This window comes from Callospermophilus lateralis, chromosome 4 (genome assembly GCF_048772815.1).
Source record: "Callospermophilus lateralis isolate mCalLat2 chromosome 4, mCalLat2.hap1, whole genome shotgun sequence".
In the NCBI taxonomy this organism is placed as follows: Eukaryota; Metazoa; Chordata; class Mammalia; order Rodentia; family Sciuridae; genus Callospermophilus; species Callospermophilus lateralis.
The window spans coordinates 163,388,319-163,412,795 of record NC_135308.1 but is presented as its reverse complement, the minus strand read 5'-3'; the positions used below and the strand labels follow the sequence as shown (position 1 = coordinate 163,412,795).

Sequence of the window (24,477 nt, the reverse complement as noted above, 5' to 3'; positions counted from 1 at the left end):
CCTGCTTTGAAATGTTCTGTCCCCTGAAGACTGTGGACAATAGAGCTGGGATTTCTTCTGGCTGTTGTTAGGGCAGTGTGTTCAGAAAGCTTTCTGGAATGACTGGTGAAAGACAAGGCCCCTTCAATCCTGGGAATCCCATTGGCCCATTCTGCCGCCCACGTCCACTTTCTGGGCCACGCTAGGAGCTGGCGCCAGGGGCTGTGGATTCCTCCTTCATTTGGTGAAAGGAGAGAAAGAAAACTGCCTTACCAGACGCAGAGTGGGCAAAGTGACTTTGCCAGGGCTGGGCGGAGGGTAGCTGTGTTCTACAATGGAGCAGCTCAAACCCAGGGTCCGGACCTTTGCTGGGTGGGTTGCAGCACGATGAAGCCTCAGCCTGAGACTGCCTCCGCCCCGGAGCTGCCGGCCTGGCTGCTGGCTTCCCCACTTCTTTCATCCCTTGGCTGTGCTGCGTATGGTCATGGAGGCCTCCTTCAGTTCTCCCGGGCCTCCATCCACGCCCCTCATTGACCAGCATCAGGGTGCAGTGGCAGTGTCTGGGGTCCCAGCTTCTCGGAGGCTGAGGCAGGAGGCTCACTGGAGCCCATGAGTTGGAGATGAGCCTGGCAACATAGCAGGAAAGACCCCGTCCCATTAAAAAAAAAAAAAAAAAGGATGAATATTATGCTGCGGGTCAGCCAAGTGCCGCAGTCTGGCTGGGCACAAAATCACGAGCCACTCACAGCTTTGTAGATTCAAACAGCAACTCTTTATTCCCGAACTCACACGGGCCCTCTACAAACACGTTCTGGGGAAATCCACGTTCTCTGCCCAAATACTCTCTGAATCCCGGGAGAACTCAACGGGAACTATAGGCATGCCTGAGGCAGCAGGATATGCCCTATTCCCAGCAGGGTACACCTTAAACCTGGAACCGCCCGAAACCTAAGGAGAGCCCTAAACCCTGATCTGCCCTAAACCCGGATCCGCCCTGGTCCTTGAGCAAGGTCACCTTACATGCAATGTCACTGCAAATGACCTGGGCAAGTCCATTTCCATGAGTCCTTCCTCTAAGCAACATGGGGTACGCTGGCAAGGAAATTGTCATACCTACTTGGCTAGTGGCTCTCAGCAGCCAAGGACTGTGGGGACCCATCATTGTCCTGACATGCCCAATGGCTGCGGCACAGGCTTGGTAACTGCCGCCTCACCGGCCTCCTCTGTCTGCCATGAGACCATAGGCTCTGCCATGGCTGGAGCAGGAGAGCTAGCAGCGCCACCTGCTGGTGGATGTCAGTGAGCCCAGAGGGGGGGCTCACTGCGAGCACGGCTAGGGTCCGGGTGCAGAGGAACCCTTCCTTTGCAGGCCCAGTGGGAGGAGTGTGATAATTTTTTTCCCACTGCTCCCAGGCCCCTCTGCAGTCGCCCCCTCGCCCGGTTGCTGCGCCCAGGCAGCCCTGGTTCTGCATAGAGCTGTAGTGCTCTTTCTTTGGCTCCTGCCACCATGTTTCTTGATAAGGTTTCTGGTTCCGCTGTCTTGCTGGGGGTGTTACCGGTGTGTCTCTTGTAAGCGGTGTGTGATGTGAAAGCAGCACACTTGTCTTCCTGATGACATTTTGGCTTCCTGGACATTTTGGCTGATTCTGCTTTGAGCTGCCGCAAGCTTTTCTGTATAGGTCTTTTTGTGGAGGTGTATTTTCGTTTGTATTGAAACAGCGAGGTCCTCGGGTAAGTGCAGGGTTGATTTTGTAAACACTCCTCCTCCCACTTGCATCGAGGCCATCATTTGGTGTGTGTGGTCGGTCTTTGTAAATTAGCTGTTAGGTGGCCGTGTAGTGAATATCTCATGAGCTTTAAAAAACTGAGACATAATGGACACAACATAATACTCATCCTTTTGTGTGTGTGTGTGTGTGTCGGGGGGGGGGGACGGGGTCTTGCTTGTTGTGTTGCTCAGGCTCATCTCCAACTCATGGGCTCCAGTGAGCCTCCTGCCTCAGCCTCCGAGTAGCTGGGACCACAGGCGGCACCAGTGCACCCAGCAGTACTCAGTATTGAAAAGTGTGCAGTTTGGTGGTTTTGGTAAAGCCTCAAGCTGTGCCACCATCTCTGCTTTCTGGTTTCAGAACGGGGAGGTGGTGGAGGGGGGACATCTGTGTTCTTAGCTATCAGCCTCACCTCTAGAACGACTCTAATCTGCTTCTTGTCTTTGCGGACTCGCCGTGGTGGACATTTCATGCACTGTAAGTGGATCCTGCCGCACATGGCCTTTGTGCCTGCTCCGTCCCCTTGGCCTGCTGTTTTCCAGGCTCATCTATGTTGTCTGTTTACGACTGTAACATCACATCCAGACACATCGCGTTTCGTCTCTTCTTCAGTTGGTGGACATTTGGGTGGATGTTGTTTTGTGGCTGGGGTGAATCATGCTGTTCTGAACGTGAGTGTACGAGTGTGTGGACCCGTTCTCAGTACTCTTGGGTCCTTGCTTTGGGGTGGAATTGCTGGGTTGTGTGGTTACTCTGCCCCACAGATTCCAGCCACCTCTGAACTGGGAGAGACTGGTGTGCTCAGCCTCTGCCAGGTACAGCCCCTCCAGGAGAGAGTCCTGGAGCTGACGCAGCTCGTGTCTCTCAGAGATCACAGGCCTGAGCTGCCGTCCAACGTCTGAAAACAGTCGTCTCACTCATTAGGTCATTGCTCTGCTGCTTATGGGAAGAAAGATCAATGTGGCCATTTCATCAAGACTGGAAGCAGAAGACCCTTACATTTATTTATAAAGTAGTTATTTCTGAAATATTCAAGATCTAATATTCTTGGAAGCTCTAAATCTGGATGTTCTTTCCACTGTGGTTTACTCCCAGTGTCTGGTGTCCTTGTGTGTTTGGGATGCGTATGTGAACCTCTGGGGAGTCCTGAAGGGTCTAAGGGGCCGCTTGCTTCCAGAGACGACTGTGTTAGCTTCCACTACTTCCCCTCCCACTCTTTTGCAGTCAGTCTCTCATCACTCTGGAAAAGCTAATCTGAGAAAACTCGCATGAAATTTTTGTCTGCTGGGAATTTCCTTTATCTCTTTGAATACATTGGAACTCTGGGGCTGTAGAAGAGTGGACATAGGGTGTGAGTTCTCAAGACTACCACCACCATCACACCAGCATTATCGTCACCACCACCACCACCACCATCATCACCACCATCATCAGCTGAGCACAGTGGCTCATGCCTGTAATCCCATTGGCTAGAGAGGCAGGCAGGAGGATTTCAAGTTCAAAACCAGTCTCAGCAACTTAGCAAGACCCTGTCTCTAAATCAAATATTAAAAAGGGCTGGGGATGTTGCTCAGTGGTTAAGCACCTCTGGGTTCAATCCCCAGTACAAAAAAAAAAACACAAAAAAAACATCACCATCATCACCATCACCATCATCACCACCATTGTAATCATCACCATCATCACCACCACCATCATTACCACCATTGTAACCATCACCATCATCACCACCACCACCATCATAACCACCACCATCACCATCATCACCACGACCATCTTCACCACCATCATCATTACCACCATTGTAACCACCACCATCACCATCACCGTCATCACTCTTTATTACTATCTCAGAGCCTGGCAGTATCTTTTCTATCCACCCTCCTTTCACTAAGAGTACAGCTGCCCTCCAAGATGCCAGATTAAGGCGGAGCTCAGTTTTGGGGCCCTTTCCTTGTGAAGGCCTCTCATTGTCCTCCTGACTGTTAACCTCCAAAGATCTAAGTTCCTGTTACCAGTTTTGACACCAGCACAGCCCTGCTGCTATGGCTCATTCCTGCGAGCTATTCTGGTTTCCTCTGACTGGTTCCTCACATGTGAATGTGACTTCACAAGGTTCCAGTTAGTCTCGTGAGGTCAACAATGCATTTTACTAATCAATCCTGGATCTAGTTATACTTTTTAGGATATTTCATCAGCCACATAGACCATTCTATTGGAAGCAGAAGACATCCGTGTCAGTGACTTCATCTGTGATAAAGGCAGTAGCCCTGATTTCTGAGGACGGTTGAAAGGGGCAGAGAAATGAGTAAAGCACAAATTGTAACCCAAAGCACTGTCAATTCCTCCCAAGGCTAAGGTAGGCCAGGGGCCAGAGCAAGGCTCCACTGCAGTCTGGGAGGTTCTATGTCTTGGGCTGGTCTCTGTTGGTGGCAAGTAGCCTGAGCACTAAAGTGGAAGTCAGCATGACCTGAATCTAAATCCTTATCAGCTTCTTGTAGTCTGTGACATCATGCTGTCCCTCTATTCCTCAATCTCCTAATCTTTAAAAGAAGGTATTAAATAATTGCTGGTTATCTCCCAGAATTAATGCAAAGCCAATGACATCATGTGGATGAGATGCCTCTGTCTACAACAATATCCTAGGTAGACACCAGAAGTCATTAAGAAGAGGAATCAGGGTCAAGGTGGAGACAGGACACTCAGCCCTAGGATATACCTTCAAGTCACTGAATACCTGATTATAAAAACAAAAAGAATTCATGTGTGTACATATTCAATACTGTGGAGGTACGCAGGCTGAAGAACCATGAATTTGAGACGCTTCCAGCTAGCACAGACGAGGCAGGCCAGGAGAGACAGGGCCCCACAGGGAGAGTCCTCACAGTACTCGGTACACAGAATATCCCAATTTCTGAACATTAGTGTCCCGACCTGCAGGACACATCAACGTGGGCAGCGAACCTCGATGGGGAGGAATGAAGGGACAAGAGACACGGAAGGAGACAGCAAGACAGGGGTCTGATCAAGCTGCAAACTTTTATTGTTCACACAGGGGTATTTATGGGCTGGGGATGGGGAAGCTCTCTTATCGGCAGTTGCTGGAAGTCTTCACAAGGTGAGATAACGCAGGATGCTTCAGGAAGACAGATGGCTGCAGGATGTCTCAGGGAGATAGATGGCTGCAGGGGGCTGTCAGGCTAATCTTTGAAGGAGAATTTCCTTCTAGCCCCTGACAATTAGAACTTGAACGCAGAATAAGGAACCACAGGCAAATGAGTGTTTTCCTTCCTAGTTATTTCATGCCTTCACTTTTTTAAAAAATAGGAGGTTTTATCTTTTTAGATTTACAGAAAACTTGAGGGCAAGTACTGAGTTCCCACGTATCACCCCCCACCCCCCATTTTCCCATTACTAGCGTCTCTTACTAGCGAGGTGCATCCGTTGTGGTGTGTGGGCCTGCACTTGTCGTGGGGAGTTGACAAATCATTGCTTTGAACTATGTGACCCCTAGGCAGTGAAACACTGCTCTTGGGAGCCCAACATTACAAGGGCGCCCAGTGAACAACCACCTGCAAGGAGATTCCCACTGATGGGGGAATTCCGTGTTTGCCCTGGAACTCACTAGTTCAAGAAGCCTTGATTCCAAATGCAGCCCCCAGAGGTGGAGGAGGTGGACATAACCTGCCACACCCCAAACGAGGTGTTTTTGCCATCTTTATCCTGTTTTCCTCAAGAATCCCGTCGCACTGAGATCCTTTGATGTTCCTATGAAAATAAAACACAGGCTCTTGTTCCCCGTCCAACCATCTCCATCAGAGCGTTCCCAGGGACCCTGCTTTTCACTCAGCTCCATGCCTTGTCTTGATCTCTTAACTCCCTCAGGCCCTGTTCAAACTGAGGACACGGATCGCGACAGGCACTGACAGGCCACTCCACCTGGGGCACGTTTACAGTGGGGTTCGCTCTTGGTGTTGTGTTGGGGTGAACTCCAGTCAGTGCCCCGCCATGAGGAGGAAGGACTTCAAAGACTGTGAGGAGGTCAGCAAGCAGAGGGAGGGCCGCTGTCCTGGTCTGAAGCTTGGGTGAGGATCAGAGTGACCCTGCTGCACAGTGATCAACTCGCTCACGCACATCTGCAGACTGCAGCTGCACCGGCCGCCCCACCCTATCCATCCCCTGCTCACAGACATGGGTGGCCTCCACTGGCCGACTGCCCCCGGAGGCGGGAGCAATGAAATGTCAAACCCTCCCCCTGGAGTCCTCCAAGTTCTTTCTTTGAGGTTCCCTAACAGGCACACAGAGGCCGTTGCAGCCCTGGGTTGAACATGCGCGTTCTCTGGGTTTGGACAAATCTATCTGATGTGGGTCCATCGTTAAAGTACATTGCAGAATAGCTTCATGGCCCTAAAAATCCCCGTGCCCTGCCTGCCTGTCCCTTCTCACCCCTGGCAGCTACTCATCTTTCCAGACTCCACAGCTCTGCCCTTCCCAGAGAGCCTCTTGCGATCACAGGCATAGCCTTTCCAGGTTGGCTTCTTTGACTTAGTGATGTACATTTAGGATCCCTCTGGGCCATTTCCTTTTTTGGGGGGGTGGGGGAGGTGGGGGTGGTACTGGGGGTTGAACTCAGGGGCACTTGACCACTGAGCCACATCCCTAGTCCTATTTTGTATTTTATTTAGAGACAGCGCCTCACTTTTGCGGGAGCAGGCTTCAAACTCTCAATCCTCCTGCCTCAGCCTCCAGAGTCACTGCGATTACAGGCGTTCAGCACTGTGCCCGGCTTGGGCCATTTCTTTTTTATTTGTATTTTTTATACATCCATGACAGTAAAATGTATTTTCACATATTATACATAGAATATAACTTCCCATTCTGTGGTTGGACACAATGTGGAGTTACACTGGTTGTGTATTCATATATATGAACACAGGAAAGTTATGTCCAGTTCATTCTACTGTCTTTCCCATCCCATTCCCCCTCCCTTCCCTTCATTCCCACTTGTCTAATCCAATGAACATCTGCTCTTCCCTAAGCCCCGCCATTGTGTGTTAGCATCCACATATCAGAGAGAACATTTGGCCTTTGTTTTTTTTTGGGGGGGGACTGGCTTATTTCACTTAGCATTTTAGTCTCCAGTTCCATCCACTTACTGTCAAATGCCATAATTTCATTTTTCTTTATGGCTGAGTAATACTCCATTGTGTACATATACCACATTTTCTTTACCAATTCATTTGTTGAAGGGCACCTAGGTTGGTTCCATAGTTTAGCTATTGTGAATTGAGCTGCTTTAAACATTGATTTGTCTGTGTCACTGTAGTATGCTGATTTTAAGTCCTTTGGGATATGCCAAGGAGTGGGATAACTGGGCCGAATGGTGTTCCATTTCAAGTTTTCTAAGAAATCTCCATACTGCTTTCCAGATGGTTGCGCCAATTTGCAGCCTCACTGTGCCATTTCTTTTAAATGCTGGATAATAATCCATTGTCTGGATGTGCCATGGTTTGGTTACTCATTCACCTATTAAATAACACTTGGTTGCTTCCAAATTTTGGCAATTGTATAGATTTTGTTTCGTTTTGCACTACTAGCTGAGGGACTAGCAGAGACTGCGGACTTGAACCCAAGGATGCTCAACCACGAAACTAATTACTCCCAGTCCTTCTTACTTTTTGAGACAGCCTCACTAAATTGCTGAGGTTGGCTTTGAGCTTGCAATCCTTCTGCCTCAGCCTCGGAAACTCTGGGATTACAGGTGTCTGCCACTGCACCTGGCTCAAGTGACTTTTGAATGCTATTATTTTTAACTTTTCTGAGTTGTTTTTAGATGTGTCTTTTTATAACAGCACAAAACAGAAATTTTTATATATATTTGTTTTATTATTTTATTTTTATGTGGTGCTAAGGATCGAACCCAGTGCCTCACGCATGCTAGGTGAGCACTCTACCACTGAGCTACAGCCCCAGCCCAACAATACAGAAATTTTAAAAAACAAATCTTCAGGGAGGTAGGCAATAAAGGAAATATAGCAAAATATTCATTGTAGAATACAGGTGTCAGGTATCTATAGCTCTTTCAGTTAGCAGAGGATAAGTTAGAAACAAAAACAAAAGCCCTCTGGAGCTTATGTGTAAAATTCTAACAGGCCACTCGAGAGTAATGGAGATGGCCGCACCTGGGCTTTGCCTCCTGGGGATGGTAAATCACTTAGTTTATTTCACCCTGTTTTCTCTGGATGACCACGACAAATATCCAGCACTGTCCTGGGTGTTGCAAGAACTTGCCCAACGTGTGACACAGTCTCCTTAATGACTTTTTCCTGGGGAGAACAGGAAAGGCGCTGTGCTGTGTCACCAGCAGAGGGCGCATCTAACACAAGCAAATGCCCAGCTTTCCCGCCTGTCCTTCCTTCTGGAACATTTTTTATAAAAATGCAAAGTTCAGCGTTAAAAACCAGCCTCTCCACATTGAGCCCACCATTCTGGAGTGTAAGTGCCCTCTCCAGGGCTGCAGCAGCCTCCTGGTGGGTCTGGCCCGTGCTCATGTGTGACTTGCCTTATGGTCTTATGCAGGGCTCCACTTCCACCCCTGAACTTCAAGTTAGACTGGCTCAGGGACTGTGGACTTGAAGAGCCCTTGGTGCTCTCAAGGGTCGCCTCCCATCTCTCAATGTTCATCCTCAAAAGCAGGAAGACAGAGTCTGTCAGTCACCTGTTGTCACCTTGCTCCCCAAGGCCTGCCTAGCTCAGCTTGGGTACGATTACCTAAGGAGGCAATGGAGCAAGCTCCCCTCTGCCTTTCCTCTGTGGTGGGTTAATTGTGTGCCCCCCCAAAGCATGTTGGGGTCCTCACTCCTAGTACCTCATAATGTAACCTTACCAGGAAATAGGGAATCGTAGATATGATCAGGAAGACGAGGTCACAGGTGAGCCCTGATCAGTCCTCATACTGGGGAGATTTTGTGAACAGGAGCTTGCAGATCAAGGGATGCCACACACTGAAGTATGCCGGAAACCACCAGAAGCTCAGCAAGAGGCCCGGAACCACCCTCCCTCGAGACTTGGGGAACGGGGCTCTGCCTTGCAGCAACCCTGCCCACACCTTGGACTTCTGGCCTCCAGAGCTGCCATGAACTGTTAAGTGTCTATTGTTTAAGCCACTCAGTTTATTGCCCTAGGAAACCACCTTCCTCCCCACAGGGAGTGTTCTTGCCCCTCAATCTCACTGGGAAGAGAAAGCCCTGCTCCAAAACAAAGGCCGAGTTCTGGGGGACCCTGGGCTCTGCAGAGTGGGACCACAGGTGTTCACTCCAGCCTTGTGCAAAGGGGGTGTGCTGCCTCTGCACACAGGTGGGCGGAGCACGTCCTGTGGAGGGGACTCTAGGAGGGGCCTTGGTCCCTGGTCTCCCCTCAGATGCATGTCCTGTGTTTTCCCTGGACCTTTAGCAACTCTTGATGTCACGGCAGGGTCCCACCTTGCTCCAGAGAGCAGTCTAGAGGCACAGTTCACCTATGGCTGGAGTGGCCTGGGGTTCCCGAGGCCCACACGGGGGTGGGGCAACGGGTCCTAGATAGGGGGCAGTTTCGTGGCAGACGTGGGCAGAGTGGAGAGCCCCAGCAGAGGCTGAGGCCTGGGCCATGTCAGGGAGGAGGGGGAGGGCGGCCCAAAGCCCTGCTCCACTCCACCGGACTCTGGGCCTCTGAGGGTATCTCTCCACCCTGCCGCCTAGGGTGACAGCCTGAGTGGGCCAGCTGATATTGTGTCCTCAGAGTTCACCGCAGCCTGGCTTTCCTGGTCTCCTCAACAATAGGACTGCAGGTGACAGCAATGGGAGCAGGAGCGATGGTGTGATTCAAAGGAAAAATGTTTGTCCTACCCTTGGACCATGAGCACACATGGGACTGGAGACATGGGCAGAGGCAGAGCGTGCACTTTCCAGGCATGTCCCCAAGGGAAGCTGTGCCCTCTGCTCTGTTCCTGTCTCCCTGGCGGCCATGGGGTGGCATGAGAGTGGGAGCTAGAGTAGCAGCCTGGACCCCAGGATGGGGGCTGAGAGTTGGGGAGGGCTGGGTAACCTGCAGAGGGAGCTCAGGTGAGCAGTGCTGCTCAATAGGGTTCCCAGTCAGCTGGAACTTCCAAAGGGTAGGAAAGAAACATCTGCCCTTCGTGGAGGCCACTGTGGTTTGGGGTTTGTTTCTCCGGAGAGGGGAGTGGCTGGGGCCAGCCTTCTGGGCTCACCCTGAGCTTGCTGCTTCTCTGCAGTGGGAAGGTGGATAAGTCCCTGTGCATGTCCACACCAGGGTCTCCAACTAGAAAATGTGAGTGGTAAACACCAGCTCCAGCTGCCTCGAGAATCATAATGGGAGCGAAGCCCGCTCATTGGCTACCTCCTGATGGAGCAACGCCACTCACTAACAACAGCACTTGTCACCGAGGGCAGCAGCTGAACCGCAGTCTGAGCAGCCACAGGCACACCTGATGCTCCCTCTCCCTGTACTTTCTTTAGGAGGAGAGGTGTCGCTCTCCCTCCTCCGGCTTTGCTGGCTCTCAGCTGGAGGTCACGCCACTGGGCTGCGCATTACTAGTTTCCCACGGACACCTCTGACATGTCTGAATGGTGACAGTCGCCTAGGAGAGCCTTGGGGACCCGAAGGCCACTTCTGCTGACTCTTCACTTGGGCCTGCGGACGCCCGGTGGGTGACACGGATGGGGTGGAGGGACGGGAGTCCTGCCTTCACGCATGTCCGTCTCCTCCGCTGGCGTGACCTTTGGGTCAGAGCCGACTCAGCTTTGTGCGACATCACTGGACAACTGGGAAAAGTCTGGGGCTATTACACAGGTTAACTGGACCTGGACGCGGCTGGTCACCGTCTCCCCACTGGGAGGATGGACAGCTGCCAACCCCCAGGCCTGGAAGACTAAGGCCATGAAAGGAGAAGAGTCGCGTGAGCTCCCAGGGGACCTCGCCTGTTCCCAGGAGGAGCGTGGCCACGCCTTTTCCTCACTGCCCCCCATGATTGCCAGCCACCTCTGGGGCCTCTGGGGCCCCTGGGGCCCCTGGGGTAAGAAGCGCCTTTGCGTGCTGAGCCCCTTCTTTTCCACTCTGGGCCACTGGGCCAAGCTCTCTTCCCCTCTTCTGCCTCGACTCGCAGAGACTCAGACCTTTCCGTGGGGGTTTCTGGACCAAGGAAACGCAGGCTTTTTAAATAACGACTCTTTAAGGTTGCCACACTTCACACGTGACCCAGGGGAGTGAGGGCGTCCTTTTCATTGACTGCTGGTATTAAATTGTGTGAAATAATCTCCTGTGAGCTGATTGGTGCTGACTTCATCCATGTGTTTTTTCCTAATAACAAAACGAGGAGAAAATGATTAGCACATATGTGTATTTCCTAAGTATTTTAAGAAAAAGCTCATGGGTTTTTTACTAGTGTTACCCCCATGATGCAGAAGGCATTTCAACCCCAAGGAGCCCCCAAATTGTTCCCCTTCAACTCTCCTCAGCAGCCAGGGCATGTTGCAATCACCCTGCAGTTAAGCAGGGACCGTGCTAGTGTCATCTGGGGGTGTCTAAGATTAGGTCTCTGCTTGACCCCGGGGACATGGATACCTTAGTGCTCCTTCCAAACCCAACAGAATGACAAGTCATGGACCACAGGCAGCCCGAGGTCTGATAGGAGCAGATGCTGTGGGTCATGTTCCCATAACTGGATGTTGGAACTACTCCTGGGTCCTATCTGTTACCCAACAGGTGCCAGGCAGCTGGGGAGTCCTCCTGCTGCCCCAAGAGCCCTCCTGCATTGGGGACCCTTCTCTCAGACCCCCAGCCAACTCGGTGCTTTTTCTTGGGGCCTCAAAGGTCCAAATCAGGAACTGCGGGTCCCCCCACCTGAACTGAGCCTGCCCGGGGTCCCCAGTGCCCAGATGAGGCTGCCCAAGGAGTGGTCTCCACGCTGCCCAGTCCCCTGCCCCTGGGCACTCACTGCAGACACTGTTGCCTGGCCAGGCTGCGGTTGCTGCTGTCCAGGGCCCTGCGCAGGTCTCGCTGGTGTCGCTGCATCTGCCGTTCATACATCAGGTCCTCGCGAGCCTTCTGGATCCTCCGCTGGTCCCAGTCCATGTCCCGCTGGCACTCCTCCTCCTGCAGCCTCTGGAGGAGAGGCAACTTGCTGCTACCTCACCCAGAGCCCAAGGGGACCGTCCAGGACCCCCAGCCTCCCCTTCTACAGATGGGGAAACGAAGGCTCAAAGAAGGGGCAGCTGGAGGACCCCCAGTCCACCCTCATCCTGCCTGGCCCAGCTGCTTCCCGCCTCCTATTCCTAAAGGGACAGCAGCAGCTCAGTTCCAACAACGTTCCCAGCCCCATGTGCACAACTGAGAGCAGGGTGAGAATTTAGGTCCTCAGTAGGGCTCCCTGGCTGGCTCAGACAACCGCCCAAGCAGCCTGGGGAACTCCTAGAACGTGCTGGTGCTGGAGACACACCCTGCCACCACAAAGCCCAGTGGGCAGCTGGCCCTGTGGTTCTGTAGCACATCCCCATCACCAGCCAGACCCTGCTGTGCAGAACTGGGAGCCCCAAAAGGGAACCTGCAGAGTGTAAAGGGAGCTGCCTCATAAGTGGGCAGTGCAGGTCACCCATCAGGTCCCCTCCTCCCAGGAAACCCCACTGCAGTGGGTGGGCAGGGCAACAGGTGCCCTCCCAGATCCCTATGGAGGGGTGGAGGACAGAGCACCTCTCTCTCCCAGATAGCAAGCAGGGAGGGTCAGGCCTGCAGGCCTGGCCTAACCCCACATGCAGATCCAAAGGCAGGGGGTGGGAGTGGCCCCCTGTGAGCAAGTCACCCACTCCTGGGAGCCTCCATGTGTCGCAAGGCTGCACACAGGACCTGGGCCATCACACAGGCTGCTGTCACAAACATAGTGGCAGGGGTGCAGCAGTAGGGCTAATAGCCAGGCAGAGGCCCAGACAGTCTGCAGGAGCCTAGGTTTCCACATCCCAGAAGCTGGGAGGAGAGGGTCCAGATGACATGGCGAGGGGTGGGGTGGTGAGAATTTAGGTGGCCCTTTCCCTCCCTTTATGCTTTGTCTTTTGAATTTTCTACAGATTGGACATTAGACCAAAAGCTGCCATTAGGGCAGATGGCTGACCCTCCTGGCCAACCACTGGGGCTGAGTCGCAGGAGTGAGTGAGGCGCAGGACCCACGCCCATTCCTGCCTCTGTGCTCTCCATAGCCTCCGGGCCCCCTGACCCACACCCAGGCCTGGCTCCTGCCCTGCCTCACATATCCTCACCACACATGCCCCGCTGTCCCTCAGGACCTTGTGGGGGCCAGTGCCAGGGCCCTTCCTCCTCCCAGTAAGTTCTCTGACTTGGAGGCTCACCTGGCAGGGCCACCCCAGCCTCTGATCAGCCCTGGACCCGGCGGGTTTCAGCACCACCCCATCTCTCCTGCCAGGTTCTGAGTGGTCCAGCCCATAGGTCTGCTCCTTTCCTGCCCTGGCTCCTCAGCACCAGCGCTTCAGCACCCCCTCCTGCCCTAGGGCCCCCACTCCCAGGGACTCCAACTCCAGCAGGCCACCAGCTGGCCATGCTGGTCCCGGGTTGCCTTCGCCTGTGATCACCAATAATGCCACCCTTCCTCGTCTCTCCCCCAGGTCTACCACTCTGACCTGTGTCTTACTCTCTCTAGGACCCTGGTGGCTCCCATGACTGTCCCCTGTCCCAGAGACCTTCATTCCACTGGCGGGAGCACCCTTAACCTTAGATGTGGCCGCACCCACCAGAAGCCCTGACTTCACGGGATGAGACCAGTTCACATCTGTGCCAGCATGGCTGGAAGCACACCTGGCCATGGGGTGGGGTCCCCCAAGTCCAGGCCTTTGGCACCTGGGTCATCTACCCCATTCTTCTAGAGGTCACTCACACTCCGTCCTCTATGGTAACTGGCTTCTCACCTCCCCAGGAACAGCTCCGGAGGAGCTCCTCGAGCCTCGCCTGCAGCCCTCCTGAGACTGCCATGGGTCTGGGCACCCAGCCGCGCCAGATCCTTGCTTTGCGCCCTGGCCTCAGGCCCCCCCGCCCTCCAGGGACATGGCTCCAACAGGCTCTCCTTGACCTGCCTCCTCACCTGTCTCCTGCCCTGAAAACGCTGCCTGTATCTGTGACTCCTCCACCCACTCTCTCCAGAGCCCATCCGGCAGGCCACTGTCCCCTTCTGCACCACAGGCACTCCCGATAGAGCCCCCAGGCATGGCCTAGGTGCAGGACCCAGCAGGCAGCCACATGCCAGCAGCGATGTAGGCACGGGTCCTACTTCCTCCCAGACACCTCTCACCTGCTCTCCAGGACAACCACAGCTGGTGTCCTTGGGTCAGGCCCCCTTGCTCTGTAGTGATGGTGGAGAGTGGCCCCAGGACTCGGTCCCCAGTTCCCCGTCTAGGCTCACCCCTGTGCAGTCTCCCCAGGTCTGCCCTCATCATGCTCAGAGGTGACCACTCCCAGATACACCCACAGCCCAGCCCTTGTTCTGAACCCAGGTCGTACACCCTGCTGCCCTGCAGGCCTCCCCAGGCTTCACTGTCCCACAGGAGCTGTGATTCCTTCTTCCTTGGTGAAGAATCACCAGCACTTTACTGCCTAGAATAAACATTAAATCTCCCAGCACTCTGTATAGTTAGGAGCAATCTTGTGACTAAACATTGTCCAATGGAATCTAAGTGGAAGTGTCTTGTAAAACTCCCCAAAGTGTTTTTCCTCTTTCCTCCTCCTTCATAGCTAGAATATGCATGTGACCACTAATGCTCAAGCAGATGTTTTATGCTAAGAGGTGAGAGCCAGGTGCCAAGGATGGCCCTCTAGCCTGCCCTAGAAGACTTGGGTTGTTTTCCTACAAACCTAGTCTATATGCAAGACAAAGTTCTATTTTGTTCAAAATGCTGGTATTTGTGTTTGGGGGTTTTCTTTTTTGCCACATTCAGGTGAATTGATCACAGCAGGTTCAGGTGTCTAAAGGACACTGCACACTTAACATATCTGAAACTGCACTGGTGACTTCCACTCTCCCTGCCAACCTGCTCCTTCCACCATTTTCCCTTCTCTGTGGACACCAGCTCTATCCTTCCAGTTGCTCCGGCTTGAAGGCCTGGAGTCATACTCAAGGCCCGACTCCTTCACATGCCACCTGCCTCATCACACATGGAGGGGTTTCTGGCTCTCATCCCCCAGCCGCTCCCACTCAGGGTGAGCGTAACACTGGCCAAGGAAAGCCATGAGGGCCTGCGGGGGGCAGCAGGGGCACCACGGTGCCCTAAGGGCTGGGAAGCAGGGCAGGTACCAGCTTCTCCAGGACTTGCTGCTTCTGAGTGAGGTGGACCTGTTCCAGCTGCTCCTGGGACATTCCCTTCCAGCGGCCTGGGATCACACGGTGGGGACCAAAGGAGCTGGCTGCCTGCTGCGGGTTCTCAGACAGCAGGTCCCCATGCAGCAGGTTGGAGATCTCGGCCAGGTTGTCTTCCTCCTCTTGCTTTTTCTCTTGTTTTTTCCTTTCTTGTGACTCCATGGCCTACACAAGGAAAGACATTGGGAAAGATGCTTTGAGAGACTCCAGGGGGGTTCCTAGGCCTCGGTCAGCAATTCCCCTGGGGCCCTGTTAGGAGGGACATGCTGCAGGAGCAGGGAAGGAGGGGCACAGGCCAGTGTGGCATGGATGAACCAGTGGGCCCTGGCTACCTGAGCACTGCAGGTGGGTGGGTGGGTGGGACTGCAGGGCCACTACCGATGGGATGCATGCCTAGGGCCGCTCCCGCCCCTCATCAGCCTGGCACCACAGCTGGACAGGGCTCTGTGCCCCTCCTGTGGCCTGGCAGCAGCCTTTGGACATCTGCAGGCTGCAAAGAACATGAATGACTTCTAAAAGCTGGGAGAGGTACTTCTTTTCACTGACCCTGATCTGATGGCCCAGTCACGGCCCCCAATACCAACTGCTGTTCAGATGCCCAGGACAGGTGGCTGTGTGACCTACAGTAAGTCAGCTCCTCCCTCTGGGCTGCAATAGCTTCTCTGTAAAGTCAATAGACAGAATGGGAACCCCTGGGGTCAACAGTTTTCCTTGGTGAGGAATGGACAGCGAATCCTGCAACGCAGGTGCTCACGACAGGCCTCGTGCCACACAACATGGGCTCTGCAGCCAGACACCCCAACTCCATACTTGCCACTTAGAACTGGCACCCCTGAGAAAGTTTGCTCACCTGCTGAGCCTGTTTCTCCACCAATTAAATTGTATTAATCATGGGCACATGTAGGGGCTCATCAAAATAATAGGAAATGAACGAACGAACGAACGAACAAGGCAATGTGGTTTAGCAAGAACCCCAGCAGTGCCCAGTGAGAGGCTCAGGGATAAAGGAACAGAGTAGGTGAATGGAGGGAAGGAAGGAAAGACCCCCAGCACTGGTTCCATTTGTTATGGAGCCTGAACCAGTCTCTCCTGAGCTGCTCTGTCAAAGGAGGGCAAGGATCAGATAACCTCTATGACCCCTTGAACCTTGCTGCTTGGTGACCTGGGGCTCTGGTGCCTCATTTCTCTCCCTGCTGAAAACCAGTCTCCTCTGCTCTCTGCCCAGGCTCTCCCGGCTTTTTGATTGCATACCCCAGGACATATTTCAACTTGGGCTCCAATTTATTTGGCTTATAATGCAGCACCTCTAACCCACAAATACAGGATGTGCTTTGTAAGACACATGGACACAGCCTTAAAAATGACAGGGCTGAAACTATGTGAAGCAAAGTCCTGGTATTATTCTCCTGCTGTCCCAAGGGCCACCCTGCACAGCTCCTTTGGAGACCAAGTGCCAGTCAACCAGTTAATCTGATCAGCTGAGCCAGACCCAGCTCCACCTCACCCAGGAAATATACCTGCATTTGCAAAGAAAACCTGAGAGGGGCGGGATCCGAGGAAGCTGGGAAGGACTGAGAGGAGGGGGTCGCCAGGAGACCACCATCGTCCTTGCCACTGTCCTCACTTCCCTGGTGAGTGCCTATCCACCTCTCCTGGTTGAGAAGAACTGAACCCAATACCAGGCTGCAGAGCAGTGCCAGGTGGCATCTGCTCTCAAATTATGAAAGAAACTAAAGCTAAGTTTCTAAGTTTTGTTGCTGATTCAGAGCTAAGGGACAGCCCAGACCCAGGGCCATCCACCTCAGCAGCGGCCCCATCCACCCTGTAGGCACGGCGCCCCGGCTGGGCACCTGGTTCCTGTTGAACTCTTTCACAGCTGCACAGACGGCCCTTCTGGCATTGCTTTCCAGCATCTGCAGGTGCCTCGCTGTTTCATCAAACTTGAGCCTCGTCTGCAAGTAGAGGTCCTCTACAAGGAGGAGAGACACGTCAGACCTGGCATGCCCACACAGGTGCAGAGTAGCCTGCATCAGAGTTGCTCATGCTGTCACCTCCCCTCTGTCACGGGGAGGCCAGGGATCATAATGCCAGGACCTGCCTCCAAAGGCTGAGGGGTCCCTGATTTCATCCAAGCAGAGCTCTGGCAGTGCCCTGGGGCTGACTGCTGTGGTCCTGGGGCAGTGTGCCCCTTGCTGTCTCTGGTTTTGCAGGAGAAAGCCTCATCCTTACAGTGGGCATGGGGCAGTGAGAACCCAGAAAAAGGAGCTGCAGAAACCAGAAGGACAAAGGGGAAGGGGTGGCAGGTCATAGATACTTGTGGAGGGACAGTAGGACAGGACCTTCCTAGGCCAATGGGAGGGGCCCCAGTGGAGGGTCCCAATGGCAAAATGTGAAGATCATCCAGACACTTGCAGACATTCCTAGTTCTGTACCTGCAACCTCGCTTATCCTGAGCCGCTGTGTCCCCAGGTGAGGCAGGAAACACCTACTTCACTTTGGGTTGTTCCGTTTTTCAAAAATCATTGATCAGAAGTTCCTGATTTCTGTATTTGTGCCTGATAGGTCCCCTCATTATTTCCAAAAATGACAACCAGACTATTTTTTGGAGGGGCAGGGTACAAGGGATTGAACTCAGGGGCACTTGACCACTGAGCCACATCCTCAACCTTTTGTATTTTATTTAGAGTCTCACTGAGTTGCTTAAATTGCTGAGGCTGGCTTTGAACTCACAATCCTCCTGCCTCTGCTTCCCAAGCTGCTGGGATTACAGGCGTGGCTACCGCGCCCAAACACAACCAGACTCTTGAACTTCTGGCCTCTGCTCATCCCCAACCCCTCTTGCCCTTCATTTGTTCCTTTATCCAACACACAGCATTAGAGGCTCGGGTGGGCTGCTGGCTGCGCTGGGAAAAATACAAAAGGTTTCCTGCCTCCCTGGAACTGGTGTCTTGGAGAGAGTAAATATGTGGAGCTCAAAATAAGTGCAAAAACACACATCTGACCACTGGTAGAGGAGTGGAAGCTCAGGCAGCAGGCGGTCAGATGCCACTCGAGCACACACCTAAAGACAGGGAAGGCTTGGCAGTCAATGAGCAGGGTCGGCAGTCAGCGCTGGAGGCCGGCAGAGGCCCAGCACAGCCTCGCGGGCTATGGCAGGATTTGACTTCACCATATGCCCTGGGAAGCCATCGCAGGGCTTCGAGCTGAGGATGGGGGTACTGTTTAACTAGACATCGTTTAAAAAGCATCACTGCCCACCATGTTGAGACCACAGAGGGGAAGGATAGCTATCAGCATGGTCCATTTGGGTGAAGAAGGTTTGGTGCTTATCCCAGCAATGACAACAGGGAAGGAGAGAAGTGGACAGAGCTTGAGGTATGTGTGGGAGGGTCGCATGTTTCCTTCCTATGTGGAATCTACAGAGAGGGAAAGGGAACTAAAAAGGATCTCATGAAAATAGGAGGGAGAATGGACAGAGCAGAGGAGGGGGTATGGGGAAGGACTGGGGAAAAAATCTACCAAGTTTTACACCATGACTTCTGCTTATATCTATGATTATAATGTGCTGATTAAAATGATGACAACAACAATAGAAGGGGGGTCAGCAGAGCAGAGCAAGCGGGTCAGGGGAGGGAGGAGGAAGGACAAGGGAAGATGCTGGGGCTGGAGACTGATCAAATGATGGGTCTGACACAGTGAACCCACTATCATGTATGATCATCATGCACCACATCATAGAAATTGTGCAGGAGGTGACAGGGACAAGAGATGAAGATGTCCTGCAGGGGGTCAAGGGTGGCCCCGAGTTTCTGGCTTGGTGAAGGGGAGGAGCAGAAAGGCAGGAGGGGCTGACCCAGAGGTGAGGTTAGGTCCCAGGACACTGTGAAAAGTCCAGAGAGGGAAAGGAGGCCTCTGGAGGACCAAGGCCAAGGCTGGGAGGAGGGTCCTGGCCAGTGATGGTGATCTGGAGCAGGTGGGGATGGAGGAGATCCCCAGAGCCCACGAGTGGGTTATTCCCACAGGTATGTGTCTATGTGCTAGAGCTAAGGATAGGCAGTGGACAGACCAACAAAAGTCCCCGCCTTCACTGAGCTTAGGGTGTGACACTCGGGAGCAGTGTGGCAAGTACAAACCCAAGGTGTGCCAGTAATTGAGCCTCGGGAAAACGGAGCGGGGAAGGGGCGAGAGGCCCAGGAGGCCCACATTTCAGCACAGCCTGTCGAGGACAGGGATGGCACCAGATGCGCCTTATCCAAGGAAGGACGTTTCCAAGCAGCAGGAGCAGACACCCTGAGGCAGAAGAGAGCTGGACACACCCATGTCCCAGGAAGAGCAGAAGACAGTGTGCAGAGAAAGGAGCGGGTGGACAGGGCAGGGTCCTGGCTGGAGATGGGCCACGCCCCGAGCCTCAGAGGTCCTCGGGAATTTGCTTTCACTCAGTGACTGGGAAGCCGCTGAAGGGTCCCAGCAAAGGATCCCACCTGACTTTCAGGGTTCCACCCTGGCCACGGTTGAGTGGAGGCTGCAGGGGGAGAGATCAGAGGCAGAGGGTAGTTAGAGGACAATGCAACAGTCCAGCTGAGAGGTAATGAAGCCGAGTCCAGGTGGCAATGGTGGCCATGTGAAAAGCAGCTGAAACTTGAGATGATCTGTGGGTGGCCTGGATGTGGAACTGAGAAAAGAAGGAGTCTTGATTGGGGCTGGCGTGATGCGAGAGGAAGGTGGGGCCTGGGGGAGAGCAGAGTGACAGGACCTGCGCTGAAGTTCAGAGCTCATCAGAGGCGGGGCAGCTGGGTGGGGCTGTGAGTGCCAATTCAGGAGAGAACATTCATAGGGACACATGAGCTTGGGAAACAGGTCTCTGGGGGTGAGCACAGCAAGGAGGGAGGACCAGGCCAGCCCATCCTTATCAGCAGCGGGCACAGGCAGAGGGGAGGCCCAGAGAGCGTTGGTGAGCAAGAGCTGCCAGAGCAGGGGAGAGAGTCCCATCAAGGAGCCTGGGCAGGAGGACCAGCAGAGGGCAGAGTCCCAGAAGCCAGATGGCCTGTGTGTCGAGAGCATGAGGTGATCGACTGTGTCACCTGTTGCTGAGAGGCCAAGCTGAAGACCTGAACCTGAGTGACAGGGAGGCCACCATGCAGCTGGCCAGGAAAGCAGAGGTCTGTAGGAGTGGGCACAGAGAGAGTGGGGGAGGATGTGAGAGGGACCTGCTCCCAGAGAACGGGAAGAGCAGAGGCTGGAGAGGGCGCTACCAAGGAGACGGCAAATGAACAGCTCGAGCGGAGGGGCTCGGAGTGGGGTACAGAGCTCCCGCCCCAGTGCCCTGCTCTCTGTACCACCCACTGGCGTGTCCCACAAGAGCAGGGCGGGAGATAGGCTAGAGGGGCAGCTGCTGCTGCTGCTGCTGCTGCTGCTCAGATGGCTGGAGGAGGGGAGCTGCTAGAGCAGGTGGCTCGCAGACTGAGAGCAGGACTTGGGCTGTTGTAGTCCCCGGAGGAAGGCAGCTTTCCGCCTTGGCCTGGGGAGTCCTGGTGCGGTGTGTGACCACAGGCTGCAATTGGGTCCCCATAGGCCCCTCTGACTTCCAGCATTCAGAGGACTCCGTGGGCCTACGTGTTCCCATCCATCTTCTAAGCACTGTGCACACAATGGGGGCAGAGGCCGACTCTGGGTTATCCGAGCCCCAGCAACCACTGGGGCCCTAATGCAGGGCTGACCCGTGGGGCTCAGACTTCTCCTTCTCTTTCCCCACATGAGCCAGTTCGCCTCTCTCCCTTACCTGCACATTTCTGGTGGGCACGAGCCCTCTCCCATTCCCGTTGCTGTTGCAAGGACCATTCTCTGTTTTGTTCCTCTTGGAATTTCTTCCTCTCCCGGAAGTTTAAATCCTCCCCCATGAACTTTTGCATTCCTGATATGGTATTCCGGATGTCATTATCTGACTGCCGGGCTGGAAGAGCTTTCTTAAGGGATAGGGGGTCAGACAGGTCAAATTCACGGCGAGTTTCTGGCCTCTGAAAGCTCTGCTGGAAATCATTGGTAGCTCTACAGAGAGTTTTCCTATCTCTCCTTTCCCGATCTTCTAATATGCATGTGATCTTGTCATTTTGCCTCATTTCAGTAGCTAGAAGAGACACAGTACATGAATGAATTTATGAGAAAAAAATTTAAAAATCCATTTAAAAGTAACTTTTAATCATTGTTAAAGTAATACAACCCTCCAAAACAAGTAATGTTCCATTAAAGGATTAGTAACTTAAATATAAAAGAGCCCTTATGGACTAATAAAAACACAGACAACCTGGGTTTGGGATTGTGGCTCAATACCTAGCACATGGAGACACTGGGTTTGATCCTCAGCACCACATAAGAAATAAACACATAAAATGAAAGTATATAAAAGAAAAAAACACAACACAACCCAACCAAAAAATTAGCAAAAGATAGGAACAGGTGAACCACAATAAGGAATAAATCGGAGATATCAATAAACTAACAATAAACAATAAACGGTGAGTGATCAGAAACAGAAGAAGGCAAGAGCACTTATGCTGATGGTGTGATAAACAGGGTCACACTTCCAAAAGAGCAATGTGGCAACAAGACCTACCAGTTCCACTCCCCTGTGCACTGGGGACATGATGCACAGACAGTCACCACAGCAAGGTTTCAATGCTAAAGAACTAGGGAAAATCCAAACTGCCCATCCATAGGGGTGATAAACTGGTTAATTCATACAGCAAAACACCATCAAATAATGAAAACAAATACTCTCTCTGGGTAGATTATTGATGAATTTCAAGAATACAATATTGAGTGAAAAAAAGTGTTATGAAAGGATAGGCTTGATAGGATAAATTTTTGTAAATTTTAAAAAGTTTTAAAAAACAAAAAGCAATTTTATATTGTCATGGACATGCAGACAGTGTAAGCAGGAGAAACACATGGGAATGCTGCAAACTTCCCAGGAGGAAGGACAGGGAATTGTGAGTTCAGCGCTCTGGCTGTGAACCACACGGTTCTCAGAAGCACTCAGAACAAGGCAATCTGGCAGATGTGAGCAGCTAGTCTGGTGTCCATATGTGTCCTCCACTATTTTTGTAATTTGAATTATTTTACAACAGGAAATAAATAAGGTAAACAGCTTAGAAAATACAGAATAGTATTAAAAAGAAAATAAACTTCACTTATAATACCATCATCTGACATTGCCACTGCTGAACGTTGTCCTTTTTGTAAGCATATTTTATTTTTTTTTTAAGACAGAGAGAGAGGAGAGAGAATTTTTTAATATTTATTTTTCAGTTTTTGGTGGACATAACATCTTTATTTTATTTTTTATTGATGCTGAGGATCGAACCCAGTGCCCTGTGCATGCCAGGCAAGCGCATTACCGCTTGAGCCACATCCCCAACCCATGTAAGCATATTTTAAAAATGTAGCCGATAGTCCATGGCATGTATGATTTTGGGTCCTGATTCTTTTCTGTTTTAAAAATCCTCATGATGTATTAAAAAGCAGTTTTTAAATAGTTAAAAATTTGGTCATGATAATGGAAAATGAATTCTATGTGAAATTGATCACATTTACCCTGGAGTCAGCTCGGGGAATGGGTTCTGACATGTGCTGCCTGGTATGAACAGCTGGTCTCCACAGAAGATCTTGAACTCTGGGGCGAGAATGTGTACATGTGTGAGTTTAAAAAAGTTTTCCAAAAATTTTAAGAAAAACAGTAAAACACATATTTACTCTTAAAATATATTTCCTATAATATATATTAGAATTCAAAAGCTGTTTTTCCTCTGACAAAGGATTGAGTCTGAGAAGTTAAGAAATTTTAAAAGGAGAAAGAATGTGAAAATGGTGTGTGTGTGTTGGGGATGGAACCCAGAGCCTGGAGAAGGCTAAGCAGGTGCTCACCACTAAGCTACATCCCCAGCCCAACAACTTTTCAATACTGTGAAGAAGTGAGGAATGGAGCCTGAAGACCCTCCACCCTAACCCCAGGGACAAGCACTCAAGAAGTGCTCACCAAAGGTTTCATGTCTAGCTCTTTCAGTTGCTTCTCTTATCTTCTGGTCATGAACCTGGGAGTTCCAGGCTTCTGTGTCTCCCTGAAAGTGGAAAATCAGGGACAAGGTCAGAGCCAGACATGGGTGTTCAACAGACCATCCTGTCTACCTTTTTGGTCTGACTGCAAAGTAGCTATCTCAGGCAAGAAGATACCTTTTGCTTCCTCCCTCCTGCTCTTCCTCCTTTTCTCCCAGCCACCAACCCCGCCCCGCCCCTCTCTCCATAATGGGGTTGCCAAGGAACGGTGCTAGGGGTGCCACTGAGCTCATCCCCAGCGTTTTTTATTGAATTTTCAGGCAGTTTTCACTAAGCTGTCCAGGCTGGCTTTGAACTTGCAGTCCTCCTGCCTGTGCCTACTGAGTCGCTGGGATTACAGGAGTGGCCACCAGGTGCTGCGCTATCAGGACTCTTCATGCTTGGATACCTTTGTTTGTAGGTGTTTTCTGTGCTCTGGACTTTCCCTCCCCCTTTCCTGGTTAACAGACACATCCTCAAACACTGCTTAGGCATCACCTCCTCTGGGCGGCGTTCCCCTCCCTCACAGGCTGACCCCACTGCATTTTTCCTGTGAGCACTTTAATGCCCGCCTCCTCCCCTGGGCCGTGAGCTCGGTAAGGTCCAGAACTGCCTAGTCCCTCCTCGGGACGACTCTCCTGGGGCCGGGCTTGCCCCAAAGGGTTGTGTGTCCGACATGAACGGGGCTGGAAGGGACCCTGGCAGTGTAGAAAACCTGGCTCAGGGGAGCAAAGCCTGTTCCAGTGTCCCCATCAACCCCAGGCACGGCCCTATCTGTCCGTGGGGCGGCAGGGAAGGCCGCCTGGGCCGCCAGGGCTTCCAACCGCCCTGGGCCCTGCGCGACTGCGCTCGGGCCGGGCTCGCCCGGCCGCCCGGCCGCGGCTCTCCCTCCCTCACCCCAATGATCCTGCTCCTGGCGTCGAAGACCCGCTTCTGCCTGCACAAGTCGGCGTGTCTCCTCTTGGCCAAGCTGGCGTCCTGCCGCAGGTCCGCGGGCAGCACGACCTCCATGGCTCCGGGGGTCGAGGGCAAATCCAAGCCGCCGCGACCCGGAGGCGCAGCTCCCTAGTGGGCAGCCGTCCGGCGCGGAGCCGGCGGGCGAGTGAGCGGTCACCGCGCCGGTTGCCGAGGAACGGCGCTCGCGCCGCTCCGCGTCGTCTCGCGAGACTTGGCGAGGCCCTTCCCGCGCTTTTCCCGCCGGCGCGTGAGGACGCGGCTGAGGCGTGGAGCCAG

At 52.8% G+C, this 24,477-nt stretch overlaps 1 protein-coding gene across 1 annotated transcript; it reads right to left on the bottom strand.

Moving 5' to 3' along the window:
* Nucleotides 1–11,023: 11,023 nt before the first annotated feature.
* Ribc2 (RIB43A domain with coiled-coils 2) lies at nucleotides 11,024–24,255 on the bottom strand. The gene is made up of 7 exons (XM_076853381.1): nucleotides 24,142–24,255; nucleotides 23,189–23,270; nucleotides 20,936–21,280; nucleotides 17,007–17,125; nucleotides 15,094–15,321; nucleotides 11,740–11,906; nucleotides 11,024–11,102 (listed from the first exon to the last, which is right to left on the bottom strand). The coding sequence occupies exons 1-7, from the start codon at nucleotides 24,253–24,255 to the stop codon at nucleotides 11,024–11,026; spliced, it is 1,134 nt and encodes a 377-aa protein (XP_076709496.1).
* Between the last annotated feature and the right edge of the window lie 222 nt (nucleotides 24,256–24,477).

Bases quoted from the DNA above. Each gene is read 5' to 3' on its own strand.
- Ribc2 (XM_076853381.1), bottom strand. From the start codon at position 24,255: ATGGAGGTCGTGCTGCCCGCGGACCTGCGGCAGGACGCCAGCTTGGCC. The intron at 21,281-23,188 runs GTGAGCACTTCT...TGTCTCTTCTAG, and splicing joins AGCTAGACATGAAACCTTTG to CTACTGAAATGAGGCAAAAT. The intron at 15,322-17,006 runs GTGCCCAGCCGG...TTCCTTGTGTAG, and splicing joins AAGAGTTCAACAGGAACCAG to GCCATGGAGTCACAAGAAAG.